The sequence below is a fragment of the Pezoporus flaviventris genome, unplaced genomic scaffold (genome assembly GCF_033815535.1).
Source record: "Pezoporus flaviventris isolate CSIRO_AGI_PZ_B2104156 unplaced genomic scaffold, CSIRO_AGI_Pfla_v1 ptg000031l, whole genome shotgun sequence".
NCBI lineage: Eukaryota > Metazoa > Chordata > Aves > Psittaciformes > Psittacidae > Pezoporus > Pezoporus flaviventris.
In genome coordinates this window covers 54,731,117-54,749,843 of record NW_026892579.1, presented here as the reverse complement: position 1 = coordinate 54,749,843, position 18,727 = coordinate 54,731,117, and the positions used below count along the sequence as shown (strand labels likewise).

General features: G+C 54.6%; 2 protein-coding genes across 5 annotated transcripts in view; one reads left to right on the top strand and one right to left on the bottom strand.

Moving 5' to 3' along the window:
* PNOC (prepronociceptin) overlaps positions 1-18,727 on the bottom strand; it is a 116,061-nt gene that overhangs the window by 86,970 nt on the left and 10,364 nt on the right. The gene's annotated exons all lie outside the window — the stretch shown is intronic.
* On the top strand, positions 3,142-18,076 carry ZNF395 (zinc finger protein 395). 4 transcript variants are annotated; one of them, XM_061461069.1, is made up of 10 exons: positions 3,142-3,253; positions 8,210-8,468; positions 10,350-10,579; positions 10,956-11,068; positions 11,790-12,025; positions 12,145-12,245; positions 13,266-13,530; positions 14,305-14,397; positions 14,614-14,717; positions 14,904-18,076. In XM_061461069.1, the coding sequence occupies exons 2-10, from the start codon at positions 8,220-8,222 to the stop codon at positions 15,013-15,015; spliced, it is 1,503 nt and encodes a 500-aa protein (XP_061317053.1). In that variant the 5' UTR covers positions 3,142-3,253; positions 8,210-8,219; the 3' UTR covers positions 15,016-18,076. The 4 variants fall into 4 exon arrangements, with proteins under 4 accessions (XP_061317053.1, XP_061317054.1, XP_061317050.1 ...); XM_061461070.1 differs by having other exon boundaries at positions 3,188-3,207; XM_061461066.1 differs by lacking the exon at positions 3,142-3,253 and adding an exon at positions 3,406-3,641.

Below are 18,727 nucleotides of genomic sequence, written 5' to 3'. Positions count from 1 at the left end.
GCACTATTAGTACTTATTCTCCTCACATTTACTCTGGTTAGTTTACTTTCAGCTAAAATGTAATCTGACATCAACCTCAAACTCTTGACAATAAATTAGTGTAGTGAGAAACAGGAACGAGCTGGGAAAGACCGACATCAAATAATGTCCTAAAGTGAGCCTTAAACGGCCTTCAGTGAATTTTTCCAAGATTTAGGATAGCTGATTTTTGCAATTATTTATTCACTCCTATGATTTTATGGAGGATTTTTGGTGGGTTGTAAAGAATTTTTGTTAAAGCACAGGGATGAAGAAATGCCTGTGGAAGCGGGAAGTGCCTGCCCATGATGTTGCCTGAGTATTCAGCCCAGACACGGCAAGGCTCACTTACACTGCTGCTGCTCATTGCTTCTTGCACTGAAAACACAATGAAAACACAGGATCATTTTCCTTAAACTGAACTTTCTCCTCATTTCATGAAATAAAACGAACTGTGGTCCCCACACGCCAACTCGAAGTTGAGCCACCACCTCTATTCCCCTTATTCCCTGGAGTTCCGGGCTGCACCACTCTGAGGAGCATCCACACACCTCGCCTAAACTGCGGCCACGCCGGACTAAAGGCAAAGCTCCCCATTCCCTACCAGGGAGCGCACCCTCTCCATGGGGCCAGGGCCGCGCCAAGCCCTCACGGCCCCTCATAGCCGCCGGCCCGAGCGGGCCGCCCGCGGTGCCCCTCCCGGGAGACACTCCCCGACTCGGATGCTCCTCCAGGCCCAAGCGGGGCCTCCGCCACGCTCCCTGCCCCACAGCTGAGGCGCTGGCCTGGGTGACCGGCGGAGGGAAGGGTCCCCTGCGCCGAGCCGCGGCCCCGCCGGCTGCCAGCTCCGGGCACCACCCCGCGGGCCCCGGGAGACTGGAGGCGATGCCCGAACCGCCCCAACCACTCCGAGCTGGCGCCGCACTCGGCCGCAGCGCCGCTAAGGGGGCGGGGCCTTTCCCCGCGACCTGTCGCGTATTGGCCGCAGAGCGGCGCCTCCTCCCCTAATTGGTCCCTTCCGGCTCGCCTGCCGCCCGCCGATTGGCTCCGCGTCCCCCCTCCGCGAACGGGGGCGCGAACGTGCCGGGCGGGTTGTTCCCTGGCCGGGGGGCGCGCGCGGCCGCCTCGTGGGGAGCTGCACGTAGTCAGAGCGGGCGGGGGGGCGGGAAGGGCACTCCTCGTTCCCGCCAGCGCCGGGGGCGCGTCAGGGACGTCAGTTGGAGGAGGGGGGGGGGTATGGGGTGTGAGCGGCGGCTGTGGGGTGCGAGGGGAGAGGAAGGGCGGCAGTGGGGTGTAAGGGGCAGTCGTGAGGGGAGAGGAGGGGCCGCCATAGTGTGTTAGGGGCAGTCGTGAGGGGAGAGGAAGGGCGGCCATGGGGTGTGAGGGGCGGTCGTGAGAGGAGGGGCTGCCATAGGGTGTGAGGGGAAAGGAGGAGCTGCTATGGGGTGTGAGGGGAGAGGAGGGGTGGGCATGGTGTGTTAGGGGCAGTCGTGAGGGGAGAGGAGGGGTGGCCCTGAGTGGTAAGGGGTAGTCGTGAGGGGAGGGGCAGCCATGAGGGGTGGCAGTGAGGGAAGATGTTAAGGGGAAATGAGACCTGGCCGGAAGGGGACACCTTAAGGGGAGATGATGGGTAGGGGCAGTCGTGAGTGAAGACCCTGAGGGGAGGTGAAGGGTAGCCATGAGGGGTTGAGGTAGCAGCTATGAAGTGTGGGCCACTATGGGGGAAAGATGAGGGGTGACGGTGAGAGATCATGAGGGGATGATCTCCCACGAGGGGAGATCAGTTTGCCCTTATTGACATGGTTTATGGCAGACTTGGCAGTTCTAGGGTAAGGGTTGGACTTGATGATTTTAAAGGTCTTTGCCAGCCTGTGTTGATTCTGTGAGATGAGGGGTGGCTGTGAGTGGAGATCACAAGGGGAGATGAGGGGTTGTGGCCATGACAGGAGATGAAGGGTAGGGGTGAGGCACAATGGCATTGGGGTGTAAGGGGCCACCACGGCAGGAGGGATGGCCATGCAGTAAGTGGGCCACTCAGGAGGGAGATGAGGGGCAGCTGTGGCTGCTTGTGAGGCCAGCAGAAGATGGCTGGCTGATAACACTGCCCTCTGAGGAACAGGGCTGAGGTGCCCCACCACCACCCACTGGCTCCTTTCCCCAGAGCGGCCAGTGCACAGTGGTCACAGGGGTCCTGCTCATTGCCAGTCCTGTTCCTCTCCCTCAGCTGCACCTCTTGGCCCCCAAGCCTGGGCATGGGGCAGAGCTGCCCAATGAGGCCTGTGCTGTGGCTGGTAGGGTGCGTGGTACCCTCCTGGCCCCTAGTCCCAGCTGCTTTAAAACGCCTTCACTCGCTTGTTGCAGCAGCATGTCTCTGGAGCAAGCTGCCTTCTAAGGTGCATAAAGGCAAGGGATTTTGTAGGCACCTGCCCTCATCTGCATAGGTAATACCTCATATTTCATTTTAACAGGTATCGAGGTAGCTTAGAAATCCAAGTCTGAGGAGCTTGGGAGGAAATTTATAGCAGCATTGCTGGAAATAGATTATCTTGGCTCCTGTTTGGCTGCTTTGGAGAAGGTGCCTTATTTATCCTGGACAAAATAATGCTAGAAATACTAGAGACCTTATACAGACAAGACAGATTTCAGTTTTGAAACGAGTGGATGATAACCCCATCCTGTCCCAACAATTTACCTTGTTGGACAACCGTAGTAAAAACCCAGCTGCGTTCTGAATATTAGTTGGTGGTAAAAATACACTTCTTTTTGAAGCTGGCAATAGGCCCAGCATTTGTCTCTGCTGGCTGACACGCACTAAAACAAATCGCCTTGCCTGTACTGAGGTTTTAAAGGTGAACAGGCTGGTTGTGAGCAGCCCTTCGACACAGGGAAGTGCTTTTTATCCCAGGAGGTATGAATTGGTATTTGGCGGGGGGGCTCCCAAGTAAAGCCCAAAAGTGTGTTAGCCGCTGCCTATGTACATTAATTTTATAATACGATATAAATGAACAAGCAGCAAAAGTGAGAATTTTTGTCATGGGGAATGCAGAAGTAGAGGCTTTAGAGGGGCGGAGGAGCATTCAGCACCCAAAACAACCCCCAAAAGGAGCACTGACAGTATTAATTCTCCCTTACTGCTGAACAGACTTGGTGTGATCAGTGAAGCTGTCCGGCAGAAGAAAAACCTTCGAGGTTTGTCTGCGGTCACGCAGTGCCGGGGACTGGAGTCGGGGTCATGGTAATGTCCCTTCCTAAGTAAAGGGACATTAGCGGTAGGTCCCGTTAAATGCAAACCGCGAGGCCCCGGCCGCAGAGCTGCTGTAAACGGCGAAGTCCGGGGGGCAGTGGGGCCTCCACCTACCAAGCCGAGAGCCGGCCCGGAGAGAAGCCGGGAGGGGACAGGGGATGCGCCCACCGTCGCCCGCCTTTCCCCTGCGACTGGCGGGTAGCGCCGGCATCTCTCGGGCCAGGCTGGGGCTGGGCGGCGGGGGCGTGCATTTAAAGGGAGCCGCGGAGCCAATGCGCAGGAAGGGGCTGAGCATGTGGGGAGGTTGTTTACAACAGCCCGGCCCCGGGAGCTTTAACCCGGCCGGCGGCGAGGCGCGGAGCGGGGCTTTCCGGACGCTGTGAGTAGCGGAGTGGTGGTACCGGGTATCCTGTGCACGGCCGGACACCTTCCTTCCCTCCCCCTCCTTGTACCCCGCCCGATATTGCCGGGAAAAAAAAAAGGCGAAAAAAGGCCAAATAATAATAATAAAAAAACCCCGCGCGCGGGAGCCGCGGTTCCCGCCTGGCCGGGGCCCGGCCGCACCTCCCCCGGCCCCGGCTCCTCCCCGCCCCGCCCGGCGGGGCTCCAGGCCGGGGCCGCCGCGTACGTGAGCCAGCTGCGGCGGGGACACGGATTTCAAAACAAGCTGCGGCGGGGGAGGAGGGCGGGAGCCGCGCCGGAGGTAAGCGCCGAGCCGCGCCGGGCCCACTCCCCCAGTGCCCCTTCGAGGGGGGCAGCCGGCTTTGCCACCCCCTCTCCGCGCCGGGTATCTGCTATCCGCCGGTGCGGCCGCGCCTCCGAGCCTTGTCCCGTGCATGCCTCCCCCTGTCCGGGGGGCCGGCCCGGTGCGTGCCCCCCATGCGCGGTGTTTGTACCCCTCCCCCCTCACCGGCCCGGTGCATGCCCCGCCCCCCGGCCTGCCCGGTGTGCCCCCCCCCGCTCTTCCCCGTGCGTGCCCCCCGCCCGCCGCAGCCCGCTCCGCGCACACGTGCCCTGCCAGGTGCCGCCCTCAGCGGCAGGCCCGGGCACACGCCTCCTCCTCCCCTGCCTCTGGCCTTGCCATCTTCCCCACGTGCCCTACCAGCCCGCACGGCCGCGGGCCCTGTACACGCAGGCACGCACACATGCCATGCATGCCCTGTCTTCTCCTGCACGCTCGTCGCGGTCCCCATGCGATGGTTTCAAGTCACACTCCGCCGGCACAGCTCCCAAAAAGCTGCAAACTCCCGCCCTTTCCTTCCTGGCTGCCCTCGCTGCCGGCACACACCGTCCCGCCAGTGCCTGGGGAAGTCGCTCTGCCTACACCGGCATTCCTGCCTGCACCATAAAAACCATTTTTAGGCAGGAGGGCGTTCTCCGAAAGCGTTTTCCTCTGGAATCCCCCGGCGTGAGTTAGGGTCGGGCAGCCTTCCTGGTGCTGCCGGAGGGGGTACGGTGCAGCCCGCGGTGACACGTCCGCGGGCGTAACCCAAGCCGTGAGCAGTGAGGCGGATTTAGGAGGAAGCTCTGGGAAAGCGCCTGTTTTGTATTAGTGTCTGTGAGGGTTAGGTCTTGGGTGGGTTTGGCTCTGTCTCGGGGTCAGTAGATCTTGTTACTTTTATTTTTAATAAAGGCCCAAGCTTTACAGACCGCTCCATGTGGATATCTTGTCACAAGTGCCAACAGGCGTGGGGCCGGAGTGAGGTTTGTAAAGGGCTTTGGGATGTTTTGGGATGATAAGTGGCTTTTTGGAAACCACAGGCTGCAAGAGAAGATGAAAACCTGGGGTTTATTATTGGTTATTGCAGCTTTTGGGATCTCTTACAGGGTGGACTTTGTGGTACAGGTTGCTGATCGGCAGAAGTTAGGCTGTGTTTGAGGGAACCTACTAGCACTTATACCTAAAAAAAAATGGGGTGTGCTGTAACTGCACATTCTTTGGAGAGGGGATTTGTGCTGGTGGTCATGGTTTGTGCAGCACTGTGGGTGCACGAGTCGCATTTCTCCCAGCAAACTCTGGACACACAGCAAGCGGGGTGAACGCCAGGGCACCCTCCCCACTTTGCCATGGCCCCCTGACCTTCCTGCTAAATGAAACATTCCTCATTTGCCAAACGAGGCACCCACTTTCCCAAAACCTCCACCAAGGCTTTGCTGTGCTGGTGGCAGCAACACCAGTAGGCACAAGGGCTGACGTTTTCCCCCGGCAAGAGCTGGAAAAATGCCGTCCAAAATATACTCCCGGCATTGAAGCAAGAAATAATCTGGGATCTGTGCCGGCTCTGACCCCTGTGGCGCGTGATTGCTAACAGCTGGGAGGGCTTGCGGCGGCCACAGCAGCGTGGCCTCCTGTCTCCGCCTGCACCGCTGATGCCCTCCCAGTTCTCGCTCTTCTTGCTTTGTGTTTTGGGGCATGGGTAGGGAGGGAGAAGGATTTTTTCGTTAGCGTGTCACTCTCAGTTACAGGCTGTGCGTCGAAATGGGGTCCGGCATTCAAAGGTCTGCTGAAAGCAGATGTGGCTTTTGGGAGGGTTTTCTTCCCCTCTCGTTGCAAGCGTGCCTCTCTCCTCCTTCCCACTCCCCCCCTTGGACTGGGGGAGGAAGGAAAGGGAAGGCAAAATAAAACCACGAAGGAAATGAGAAGCAGCTTCCCACCTTTGGCGTTGCCCCCCCTATATCTGGCCATTGGCCAAGTGCTGCATTCAGACTGGCGTGCACTGACTGTTGGGGAGGCAGCAGAGATTCGGTACCGTCTTCCATGCAGTGGTGGCACCGACATTGCTGCATTGATGCCCTGAGCTCTCAGAGTGGCAGTTCCCAGTGCCTAGGATACCTGAGAGCGAGGGTTTTAGGTGATGTGGGAGAAAATGTATGCTGGTGGTTAATGACCACGGAGGGGCTTTACCGCAGTTTCACTCTGGGATTTGAGACAAACTGACTGTGTCACCCTGTCGGCCCTTTTGGTCTCCTTTTGGATTGGAAAGTCTTGTATGGGCATGTAGATCTGAGAACAGAGCTGCTTGGCCAGGTCACCCGTGTTCATCACAAGACATGTACTGTGGGGGAAAAAAAAAGACCTTATCAGACAGAGTGGTCCCAGGAGCATCCCCCAGTGATGCCCATGTGCTGCAAAATCTGGCATATTCTCAGGCAGGGCGAGATGAGAGGGAAGCCCAGGGAGCAGCCCTGCTTGGCTGGCTGCTGCGGCCTCAGATCTTGTTCTGGTAGGAATATGGCAGCGGTGAAGTCCCTCCGTGCTGTGGGCTGGCAGCCCTGGCATGAGGTGCTCTCCACAGCACACCTCCCATCCTTTTCACACCCTATCCCTCTTTCCCTGCTCTGTTCTTTTGGCTCCTAAATAGCTGTTAATTTTCAACTTGGGGACAGTGGGATTTTGGGGGAGGACAAAGAGAGCTGAGCTGAATAACATACAGTTATTCATACAACTGCTTGTAAAATCCTGAGTGTCCTTTGAAGTGGGGCATGGTTTGGAGTAAGTAACCCTTCCTGGGATGGCTGGAGATGAAGAGGAGCAATGAGTTCTCCTTCCCGTGTCAGGAAACCTTTCTCATCCGAGTTAGCATGCAAGACAGTGCTGCGTAAACCAGAAAACCCCACTGTGTAAACACAAAATAATGTGGCATCTGCGGTTAAAATGCTGTTGCTTCGTGACAGTGACCCTGTGCAAGGAGGAGAGGGTCTGGGCGCAAGTGCCTGGCAGCTTAGGGTTAATCCTCCCTCTTGCACAAGTAGCAGCTCCTCAGACTTGGACTCCCAGTGTCCCAGGTTACTCTCCAGACACCCTCAGCCCCTGGCCGGTTGGGTGATGCTCATTCACAAACCCAGGGAGGGTGACAGAAGTGGTGGGTTTGTTGTGGTACAAAAGCATGTGGCTTTTATGGTTCACCCCAAGATGCAGGGCTGCATCTTGCCTCCTCTCCCTCCTCCCAATCCCCAGGCACCATCCCCTTTGGCCTCACTGCTGTGTGCATCCTCGCTTCCTGTGCTCCTTGGTGTTGCAATGGAGGAGACATTGGGAGGAGGATGGGACAGAGGAGGACAGTGCATGCTGCTGGGGCCATTGGATTTGTCAGAGCGGGATGAAACATTTGTCCCTAGGTCTGAGTGTCCCTTACTTTTAGGGAAACCTGTAAACCCTTTTTTCTTCTAAAACAGCAGTAAAATCTACAGACACAAAGAAATAAGCCAGACTCTGTAGGGTTGCTGCAGAGGTACACTAAGAGGAGGAAAATGTATGTCAGGGGAAAAAGGGGAGGAAAAGTAGTTTACAGAATTACAGAGAGACAGTTTAGGATGAAAATGCTCCAAATTGTTCCTTTTCTAACAAAGCAGGGCAGGAGGATGCTCCTGTTTTGTTGCCAGATTGATCCTGGGCTGCAAGTGTGGAGAAACCTTTTGCAAAAGCACAAGAGCTCCAGAAAAGGGGGAAATGGGGATGCCAGCTGAGAAGGGGCACTGCCTTTTGCTGCCGGAGGGCTTTTGTCCCCTTCTGGGGCAGGGGAGATGCAGGACTGCGCTGGGCACAGGCTCACGTCTAGAGGTCAAGGTTGAAGAGCACCGACAGTGGGTTTTAGCATGGTGGAAGGGAATAGCTGCAATGGCCTCTGGAGCGCATGCCAGTGTTGGCTCAAGAGGCTGCCCTGACTGTGTCCATGGGGTTTCCTTGGAGCTGGTTCATCCCTTTTTTTTTGTTCTCCAGAGTTATCTAGGAATGACCATAAAGACAAGAGCTGAGGGTGTGGGGTGGGATGTTCAGGCATGCTGCTGTCCCTGTGTCCCCAAGGGGTCTTGGCACATGGAAATGTTGGAGCAGCAGAGAGCTGCTTTCTTGGCTCCTGGGATGGTGGTGGTAGTTGTGGGAAGATAATGGTTGAACTTCATGGTGCTGCACTACAGGTAACATCCCTATGTCTTTCTCTTCAGCAGGGTGTCCAACATGGCGAGTGTGCTGTCCAGGCGTCTGGGGAAGCGCTCCCTCCTAGGCACCCGTGTCTCCACCCCTGGTGCCTTGGCCGATGGGGTGCTGGTGGCCACCCAGATCCCTGGCTTGCAGACCGACCTTGGCCGGGCATCTGCCTATGCAGTACCTCAAGAGGATGGATCCTGTACACTGTTAGCGGAGGAGAGCAGCCAAACACCCAGGCTTCCCAGCCCCAGCTGCCAGCAGCTCTGTGCCGGACAGCAAGTACGTACAGAGGCTGTCAGTGTCCTTGGCTGGTGGGATGTGCTCTGGTGGGTGAGAGAATTCCTGGGGCTCTCCAGATGCAGAGTGCATTGGGGATCTGCCATTACTGAGAGTCATTAATAGGTGTTGGTGCTCATGTCCCTGGGGATGCCTGGTGGATCTCTGCTTGAGCTGGTATGGGCCAAACCCATCTCTTCCCAGAGATGTCTCCAATCCTAGGCAAAAGTGGGTCTCCAGAGAAGAGGGTGAGAAGACCTGATGTTCCCTCCAGCATTCTCCAAATGTCTGAGGCAAAGGGAGATGGTTTTTGTACATTCAGTGACTCCCAGGGGATTTATCTTCTATGAATGTGTCCTATCTCCCCATAACCCAAGTTTACATCTGAAGGGAACAGGCAAGGAGCCCCCTTCTGCTACAGGGTTGAGGGCTGATGGTATGGAACATGTGGTGAAGAAGGTTAGGTAAGACTCAGGTGCAATGGCTTACCCAGAAAGAACATGTAGTCGTGCTAGGTCCTAACACTGGGTGTGCCATGGGCTCCTGAGGGCCGTGCCTTGGCCAGGATGCTGCCTAGGACAGGAAGCAGCACTCATTTTTGATCCCACCAGAGCAGTTCCTGCTAATCACTGGCCAAGCAACAGTTTTCAAGGATAGCTGTGAGCTGCTGACATAGAACCTGTTTCTTGGCTGCTACCTGCAAAACTGTAAAACATTTTCTGGGCAGAGCTCATGCAGTGGATTGTAAATAAGGTCCCTGTTTGGTTTTCTGGCTCCTCCTGCCACATGTTCATTAACCACAGGACAGTGAGGGTTGTTCTCTCCTATGTGCTCCACTGTGGAGGATTTTGTTTGCTTGCTTTGCTGCTGTGAACAGCATAAAAATAGTAATGGGGTACCTGTGCCTGTGGTTGTAAAGCTGAAAGGGATGTTGGCTGCTTGTGCTGTGTGTCGTTCGTGGAGAAGTTTTGCTCGTTTTCAGAAAGCAAGGTCAGGGTCTTCTGTGTCTTGATCCCTGCACTGATCATCGTAACCTTGGTCTCACCACAGGTAGCTTTTTCCACCATGGTGCTCATCCTGGAGATCCCACCTGAGATAGTCTTCACGTGCTGCTCCCCAGTCAGGGTATGGGGGTGTGTGTGCATCCCGTGTTCGATGCTTGGTACAACACCCATGGCACTTCCATAAAGAGATATTCCTATAAATAGCCAGAGACACATGTAGTGTCTTTCAACCAGATACATTTCCACTAACAGAAATAGGTTCATGGGTGGTAGTGGTGGAAAACTGCCCAACAGGAGGAGTTTGGGACTCTGAAGAAGGGCATGAGGTGAAGTTTGCACATGTCCTTCTGCCTGAGGAGTTGAGACTGGAGGAGCCAAGGCATGCATTCAGGATCACTTCAGCCAGGAAACCTCTGTTCCCCTGCCCCCCTATGCCTGTTAATCTACGTACGTTGCCAGAGTGTGTAATAATTGTGGGACTCCTTGCAGTAGGATGGCGTGAGAACAAAGCCAAAGCAGACAAACTCATTGGAGAAAAGTCCACCCAGAGTCACAGCACTCAGAGGTGGTTGATACTGGCTCAGGAAATCCCTCAACTTGGGATAGCCAGTCAGGGAGGTTGTGTCTGGGAAGAGCACCTCTCTTGGTGGTAGGGTTGCGATGAACCCTGGCCAGGCCTCTGGTTTCCTGTGAGAGTCCAAGTTCTTCATGACAGGCTCTGGCTTCATCCTGAAGCCCTCCATGGCCCCTTATACTGGAGAAGGAGGAAGAGGGGGAATTCTGCAGCAGGCAAAGGCTTGCTTGTGCTGTGGCAGGACATCCGCCAGCAGCAGCAGGGCAACGGGTGGCACCAACAGACTGCCTCTCATGTCATTTTCAGGTCCTCATCACCTACAACGGGCAGGAGTGTGCTGGCCTTGTGGAGCAGCACAACCCGCTGAGTGACAAGATGAAGGTGCTGCTGCCAGAGCAGGGCTTGCAGGCATGCTGGAGGGTACAGGACGTGCGGCCGGCCATGCTCCAGCCCCCTACCCTGCCTGCCGCTGGTGGTCCCACCCCTGCTGATGCACTGCAGAGATCTGTGTCCAGCAACATCGATGTGCCCAAGAGGTTCGTGCCTTTGGCTGGTGGGATTTCGCTCAGGTGGGAGAGGGGCTCTGGGCAGCTCTGGCAGTGCTCACACTTGGTTTTATGCCAACAGAGCGAGTGGTGATGCTGAGGATATATCTGCCTTCCCAGCATGGGATTATCCAGAGCATGGTTAAATTTAGGATTAAGGGGATTTTAATTTTTTTTTTTCCTCCAAATGGGAAGAAAACATCCTTCCCAGTGACTTCAAAATGAGTCAGTCTATGGAGGGGGGCGGTGGGAGTGAACCTGTGCTGCAGCTGCAGTTTGGTGCCCTTCGGGTGCCCGGTGGGTCATACCTGGGCTGTTTCTCTGCATTTTCCTTGGCATGTGAGACATCTCTCCCCTTTTGGTGCAGGAAAGCTGATGCTGCTGTGGAAATGGATGAGATGGTGGCAGCCATGGTGCTGACAAGCCTCTCCTGCAGCCCCGTGGTGCAGAGCCCTCCCGCTGGCGAGAGCGGCATCCCCCGTGAGTATGCTTTTAAAAATATACGTATATATAAAAGAAAAAATATCTGAAAGAAAAGGAGATGTGGAGAAACATGCTGAGCCATTTGGATCTCAGTGCTGGGACTCTTGCTGGCTGCATTCATTCTTTATTCCTGTTTTTGAAGAGTTGCCAGCACTGTGATGGTTCTGGGCTGGAGGTGGCTGGGGAGCAGCACGAGGGTCATGGCAGAGCCCACAGGTGTCAGCACCAGTTGGGGCCGAGTGAGCTGTGATGCCTCTGGCAGCATGGTGTGGGTAACCCTGCTCTCCGCAGCCGTCCCAAGGGACCTGGGAGCCCCGCACAGGAGTCCCATGCCGGGGAGCACCGCTTGGGTGCTCCTTTTTTTAGCCGCAGTTTCATTCCCGAGGGGTCAAATGCAGCCGGCAGGATAAAAATAGCTTCTTGGAGCCGTGGGAAATGTGCGTGCCCTGGTGCTGGCTGCTTGCTGTGTGCTGGCTGTGCCCGTGGAATTGCACTGATGCCAAGGAGCATGGGGAGGGGAAGCAAGGGATAAACGGCTAATAACTGGGAGCTGGCACTGAGCAAAAGTGCAAAGGCTTCACCTTGCCAGCTTTTAACAAAATAAATCATTTTAGGCAAGCTGCTGCTGTGAGTGATCCAGGCTCAGGACTGGTCTCTGCCCTGGGGGGCTGTTGGTTGGCCCTGAGCTGATGGTGGCACATGTGTACCCTCCCTGCAGCCTCACGGGCAGTGTGTGATCTATGGAAGGAGAGTGGTGATGTCTCAGACAGCGGCAGCAGCACCACCAGCGGGCACTGGAGTGCGGGCAGCGACATCTCTACGCCTTCACCCCCCCACCCCGCTGGCAGCCCCAAGTACTCCAGTGAGGGCCTGAGCTCTCCCCAGGTGGATGATGGCTTTGAGACCGATTCTGACCCCTTTCTCCTTGATGAACCCGCTCCACGCAAGAGAAAGGTATTGCTGCTGTGGCAGGGGGTCCCAGCACAAGTGGGGCGGCTCTAGCTGAGCCGGCATCCCGTATAGAGAGGATGCTGCTACTGGGCAGGGAGTGACATGGGCTATCTCTCCACCAGAACTCGGTGAAGGTGATGTACAAGTGCCTCTGGCCAAGCTGTGGCAAGGTCCTGCGCTCCATCGTCGGCATCAAGCGGCATGTCAAGACCCAGCATCTCGGGTAGGGTGAAGATCTTCTTAATCCCTCCCTGACCACAGGTCCTGCGGCTGTGTAATTTGTAATTCCTGCAGCAAATATCCTGAGGGCCAGAGATAGTGGCCTCTGTGCACTGAGTTTGGCAGTTCTCATCCATGTTACAAGAACCACTGTTGTATGTGTCCCCACCTTTAGGTAGCCCAGAGCTCTCGGGGAGGTGTGGGAGCCCCATCTGGGCTTTGGGACTGCCCAGCTTGGATGTGCATTTTTTTACTGGCAGAGTTCAGGTCACTTGTGAACCCTGGGCAGATGCAGACAGGCACCAGCACCACTGGGTTTTGCAGGGGATGCCAGCCAGAAAGCTGTGCCTCCTGTGGCTATTGTGTCTGGCATAGGCACCCATGTACCAGCATGGTCATGGCTGCCTCTTTGGCATTTTGCTTTGCTTTGTCCTGATCTCTGAAATCCCCCAAAATAACAGATGGTGAGGATGTGGGGATCATTTTGCTGTGGTCCCCTACTTTGGGCCTATGACACTTTGCACCGCAGCCTCAGTTTTCTCATGCTTTTGTCCATATTCTCCAGTGTGGGGTTTTTTCTCTCTTGCCTTGCAAACATGAACAGTCTGGGAAAGGCCAGGATAGAAGGGCTGCACTGGACTGCCATCCAGTGCCGGCTGGACAAACATGCTGGGAAAATAATCAAAAGGACTTCAGGGCTGTTTCCTGCTGGGTCAGCTGCAGGGCTTCATCTGCAGCTGTGCTAAGTGAGCTCGATTAGAAATGAGCAGGGGATTTTCAGTGGTGCCTGGTCAATATGCCATTTTTTTTCAAGGACCAGAAAAAGGTATTGATCTTCCTTGGAAGTGTGAGCTGCAAAGGCACTGGCTGTTGCTGATCACAGCTGTCTGTTATTCTGGAGTCTGAGGGTGGAGCTGCTCTGGCTGGGAAGGCAAGATCACTCTCCCTCCAGGAAGTCAGGGGCCACTCACCTTGATGGAACGAGGGCTGCCTTTTCACTGATGCTCCCCTTTCCTCCTGGCAGGGATAGTGCAGACTCTGACCAGCGGAAGCAAGAGGAGGATTTCTACTACACTGAAGTGCAGGTGAAGGAAGAGCCAGCACCAGAGGTGGCTGCCACCACCAGCCCCATATCCACATCTGCCCCCATCATCATCCAGCAAGCCCTGGCAAAGCCAGAGGCGCTGCTGGTGGAGCAGCCAGTGCTGGAGCCCGCCCTGGCCAGCAGTGCCCTAAGCCAGTCTGCCCCTAGCTCCTTCTGGCACATCCAGGCGGATCACGCCTACCAGGTGAGCTGGTGGCATCTCCTGGGGATGGGTCATCTCCTGAAATCTTGGCAAAGGGCAGGTCATGATCCTGGTTTTGCTGCAAGTCCCCGCTGCAGCAGGGATGTTTCATTGCCACTCCCACATTGCCACTTCCACATTGGAGGGGCTTTGGTGCCAGTGTAACAGCATCTGGAGCCTGCCTGCCCTTCAGCCCTTGAGCAGAGAGCTTCATTAACGCCTGGTTGAGTGGTTTATACGCTCCTGCCACAGCTCCCAGGCCAGAGTGAAGCTGCTGGCCTCTGCTCCCCTGCAGTTACCCCGTGCTGGTATGCAACACGCCCTTCTGCCGGCAGATAACTGGGGCTGGAATGTGGCCGTGCTGGATCCTGAACGTCTCTGCTGCACACTTGTTGCAGAGGGCACAAGCTTGGAGGCATAGGAAATCTGAGCACCTGGAGTGGTGGCCTTGTGGGCACCCTGAGACAGTGGTCCTCATTGCAGGGGCTTCTTGAGAGCAGAACGCTCTTCTGGAGTTGCCAGCTAGTGCAGGGACAGGGTATATAGATCCATAAGCTGCTGGTGTATCCATTCCTGTCCCAGGGAAAGGATGTGACATCCCCTGTGTTAGCAGGATCTAGCACTGGAGGAGGGCTTGCATGGGGATTTCCATCCCGCCCCAGGGCTTGCAGTTTGTGGGTGCTCTAGGCTGGTCTTTGCAGGGAGATGGATGCCTGTGGGCCACACACAGGAAGGGGGAGCCCTGAGGCAAATACTGATCCCTCTTTTCCCTCACAGGCATTGCCCTCGATCCAAATTCCAGTGTCCCCTCACATCTTCACCAGCATCAGCTGGGCCACTGCCACCTCAACCCTCCCATCCCTGTCACCGGTGAGTCCTGCATGTGTTTCCCCTTCATCCTTTGGGGGGGGCAACGTTGGGCTAGGAGATGAAGAGGGACCTTGTCTCTGCTTTATCGCTTCCCACTTAAAGCATGCAGATTCAGGGACTAGGGACACACCTCCCATTGTCCTGTTGCAGCACTCGGACTGCACAGCAAGGGCGCTGCATCATTCTGCATGCCCTCTAACACCCAATTTCCTGCAGGTGCGGAGCCGGTCACTCAGCTTCAGTGAACCCCAGCCACCAACACCGATGCTCAAGTCCCACCTGATTGTCGCCTCGCCGCCCAGGGTGTCTGTCGGCACCAGGTGAGGGTCCCTCTGGCCAGAGGGGAGCAGAGGTGGAGCCCATCAGCAAAGGGGTCCTCTCCTGCAGCTCTGCTGAGGTGTACTGGAGCGATGCCCAGCTGCTGTTCCAGAGTCTTACCCCTTCAATACATGAAAGTATCTGCAACAAGTTGATAAATGTTATTTCTTGTTTTCCCTCCTTTGCAGGAAAGTCCGTGGTGAAGCCAAAAAGTGCCGTAAGGTTTATGGCATCGAGCACCGGGACCAGTGGTGCACGGCCTGCCGGTGGAAAAAAGCCTGCCAGCGCTTCCTGGACTGAGCACAGCACCACGGTGCCGTGTCCCTCCCCAGCTCCTATCCAGGAGCACCGAAGTCCCTCACTGCTGCAACCAGGGACCTTGGAGGTATCTCTTGCAACCCCAGAAGACACCTCCAGAGCTGCCTGTAAATTCCTCCTCGTGTATATTGTACATCTGCTGGTTTGCTCTGTTTTTAAAAAACATTTTCCAACTTTTTTCTTTTTTTTTAAACCTGGAGAGTATCTCCCTTTGTACAGTAAAAGCTGGGGCTGGGAGGGAAGGAAGCTGGTTCCTCAGGGTTCACGGGAGATTGTAGGTGATTTGGGGACCAAAGACCTTCCTGCATTTCCCAGATCAGCCCTAAAATTTCCCAAACTGCCGCAGCATGGCTGGGGTGAGGCATCGAGGCAGCTTTCTGTGTTCTTTTACTACCTATAGAAGTGCAAATTTCTTGTACCCTTTAAGGGAAGGGGTCTGTAATGATTCTAGCTTTAAGAAAGAAAATGCCATTGGATTGCTGCAAGCCAGGCGGGAGCTGTTCTCGGGACAGGGGTTGGAGGGTTCTTTCCCTGCGTGCATGTGGTCTTTGCTTGGGTCACATCACACCTGTGGTTTGAGCCTACACATACCTCCAGTCAGTTTCACTGACTGTCATTTTTGGAGATCTCTTGGGAGGAGGGAAGCACCCAAAACACTTCAACCAGGAAAACTCTGAGACTTTTTAAGGCAAAACCTACGTTTTAGGCTTTGTAAGTCGGCTTAGCTCCGTGACAATCCAGGTTGTGGTACTGGCCATGTGTTTCAAAACGAGGTTGAGCAATTTTACTCTTTTGTAAATTAATGATTCCACCAGTAAAGGCAGCTGGGAGGACTGGGAAGGCCAAACACTTCAATATTGGCTTTTAAATCCCATCGAGCCTGGGGGGAGTCAGTTTTCTGACTTCCATCCTTTAAAATCTGTATTTACCTGATCGAAATTGCTGGTGCTTTCTTGTCACTGTTGCTGCTGTCTCTGCTCCACCAGCAGCACTGGCAGGGCGTCATGCGTGGTGTCAGACTGGGATGCATGTGGCCCTGGAGCCAGATTCCCGGTCACTGGTTTTCTCCCCTTGCTGGAGCCGGCAGCTGTTTGGATTTGTATTACTTTTTTGCTGCGTTTTTGATAATCACAGTCTCTAACCTGCAGCCATCGAGGCGAGAGTGGTCCCTGCACTCAGCTTGAGCTTGGGTTGGTTTGAAGGACAGTGCCACAACCCAACTTATAGAAGTGAAATCAGGTGGCTGGGAGAGTCTGGTATTGTTCCCAGATCACCATGAGCCCTGCTGCTGAAGGGATCAGATGGGCAGGCGAAGTGGGCTGAGATCCATTTATATGTGTTCCTGGTGCTTGGCGATGTGTTTGGGTATTTTTTGTTGTTCGTTTCTACTTCTGTACATGTAAACAGTGTCTCATCCTGCAGCCTGATCTCTCTGGTATCCAGCTGGCCAAAGCAAAATATGGCCACTGGAAAGCCAGAGGGAAACTCCCCAGGCAGGGAGTGACCCTGCGGGGTTCCATCCCTGGGTGTGTCTGGACACTCTGGCTCAAATCCCAGGAAGAGAAGTGGTTTTGGCTCCGCTTGTTCAGGCTCCCATCCTTGCTGGACTGCAGTATTAGGAGTGAAGCGTCAGAAAAAGCAATTCCCACTTCCGTCGGCATGGGTGCCGAGCCTTTCAGGAAGGGCACTGGGATGTCGTGATGCAGGGTTTTGGTGATGCCGGTGGCTCTCAAGAAGCAAGCTGGTGCTTTGGGAAGTCCACACAGCACCTTGCTGTGTTACCATATTTCAGATATTTTTAAAAATCGGGCTTGAAGCAGCAGAAGAAAAAAAAAAAAGGGTGGATTTGTGCATTCCTCAGCCCACCTTTGCCTCCGCAACACAGAGAGAGTAGGCAGGGCCAGAGATTCTGTTCCTTGCTCTTTATGCCCTTTCCGCCCCACATGAGATGGGGCAGAGCCGGGTCCCTGGCTACATTGGCCAAGCATGGCTCAGGTCTCACTGGTTCCAGCTCAGTTACTCTGGGAACTGTCAAACCAAGCCATCGGGGTGCAGCACCGCCTCCTCCCACTGCATAGCACTTCCAGCCCAGCAGCGGTGCTGACCTGGCATCAGAGCATTGGAGCGTGGTGCCATTTTATCAGGGGTGCAGGTACAGCTGCTTTTCCAAGGGCTGCTGCGGTGTGGACAGAGCTGAGCAGGGTTGTCCCTAGTGTTCACAGCGCTTTCCTGTTGGGTTTTTATTTTTAATGGAGAAACTGATGCAGGGTGGGTTGGTATTCATTTTTTTCCCTTCTGGTTTGGGAGTATTTTGGAATTTCTACACTTTAAAACAGGAAAACCTTCTCGTATTTTTGCAGAAGTGACAGCAGGCTTCCACCAGGATGGTTGGCATTGGATATATATTTTTATAAATATTTTCCCCCCTTATTATTTCCCTTCCCTTTTATTTTTTAACTTGCTTCCAGCCACCTCCCAACCGTTGGACTTTCCTTCCTAACACTTGAGTCTCGCTGTTCTCAAGAGAGCTCCTCTTCAGCCCCAACCGCAGCACCTAAATCCCGTGTGGAGAGTTTTCCCTCATCCCTGTGGCTGTCTCCCAGAGTGCGAATATGTATGTACGTAAGAACCTCTTAATTGGGCACTAATTAGAGGCTGCTCTCCCTTGTCTGCTGGGATACACGGCTGGAGGGGTTGAGCTGGACCCTGATTGGCAAAGCGAGTGTATGCAGTGCAGGGTGACACCACCTTGTCACTGCTGCCGTCAGTTGGGGCTGCAGGGTCCTGTCACAGGGGACACTTGGCCTTGTGGCCGTGCCACTGGCCAAGCAGGGACAGTGCTGGGTCGAGTGAATTTTCTGTCATGTTGAAGCTTTTTTAGCTGTCTTCCGAGTATTATTTTTATTGTAAAAAAACAAAACAAAACAAAAAAACCCACAAAAGAGAGGGGAAAAAAAAAAAGTTAAATAAAAATGTGAAATGTAATTTTTACAGCAGCAATATGAAATATATTTTATAAGAAATAAAAAGAAAAGTTGCCTGATGCCTCGTTGGCTCTGCCTTGTCCTTGCAGTCCCAGTGTCAGTGGGTGCTCCCGTGTCCCCCAGTGCAGCAGTAGCAGCACTTTCTGCGGCTGCTCAGCCTCAGCCTGAGAATCGTCTTGGCACAGGCCTTCCTGGCGCCACTAGATAGCAGTGTCTGCCCGTTCTCCGAGGCAGCAGGTGCTGCGCATCCTTCTTTTGCTGTGCTTTTTTCCCCTAAATACCCTAAATCCAGCAATTTTGAACCTGATACGGGCTTAGACCCATGTGGGTTATGTGCAGGATGGGCTCAGCAGAGTCTCGGGCCTTCCGGTGTTGAGAAGTTGCTTTTTAGCACAAAACCCCCTTGATAACTTGATTTTATTGTCTTTTTTTAATGCATGTGGAGGTGAAAGAGGAATGGGAAAAGGGGAAATAAAGTGGAGAGAGGAAGGGACTATGGGCTGTGGCGATGTCACTCCTCTCCCCAAATCTGGGGGCTTCTGAGAGCAGAACCCCCCTGATTTCCAGTTGGGCTGGGGGTGCAGGTGCCTTCATTATCCCTATGGAAAAGGGTTGTGGGTGGGATGGACCCAGATAGGAATTCCTTTTCTTTCTCTAAAACCCTAAAATCCCTTTTTTCCCCCCAATAACTCCCCAGTCCATCCCATTTT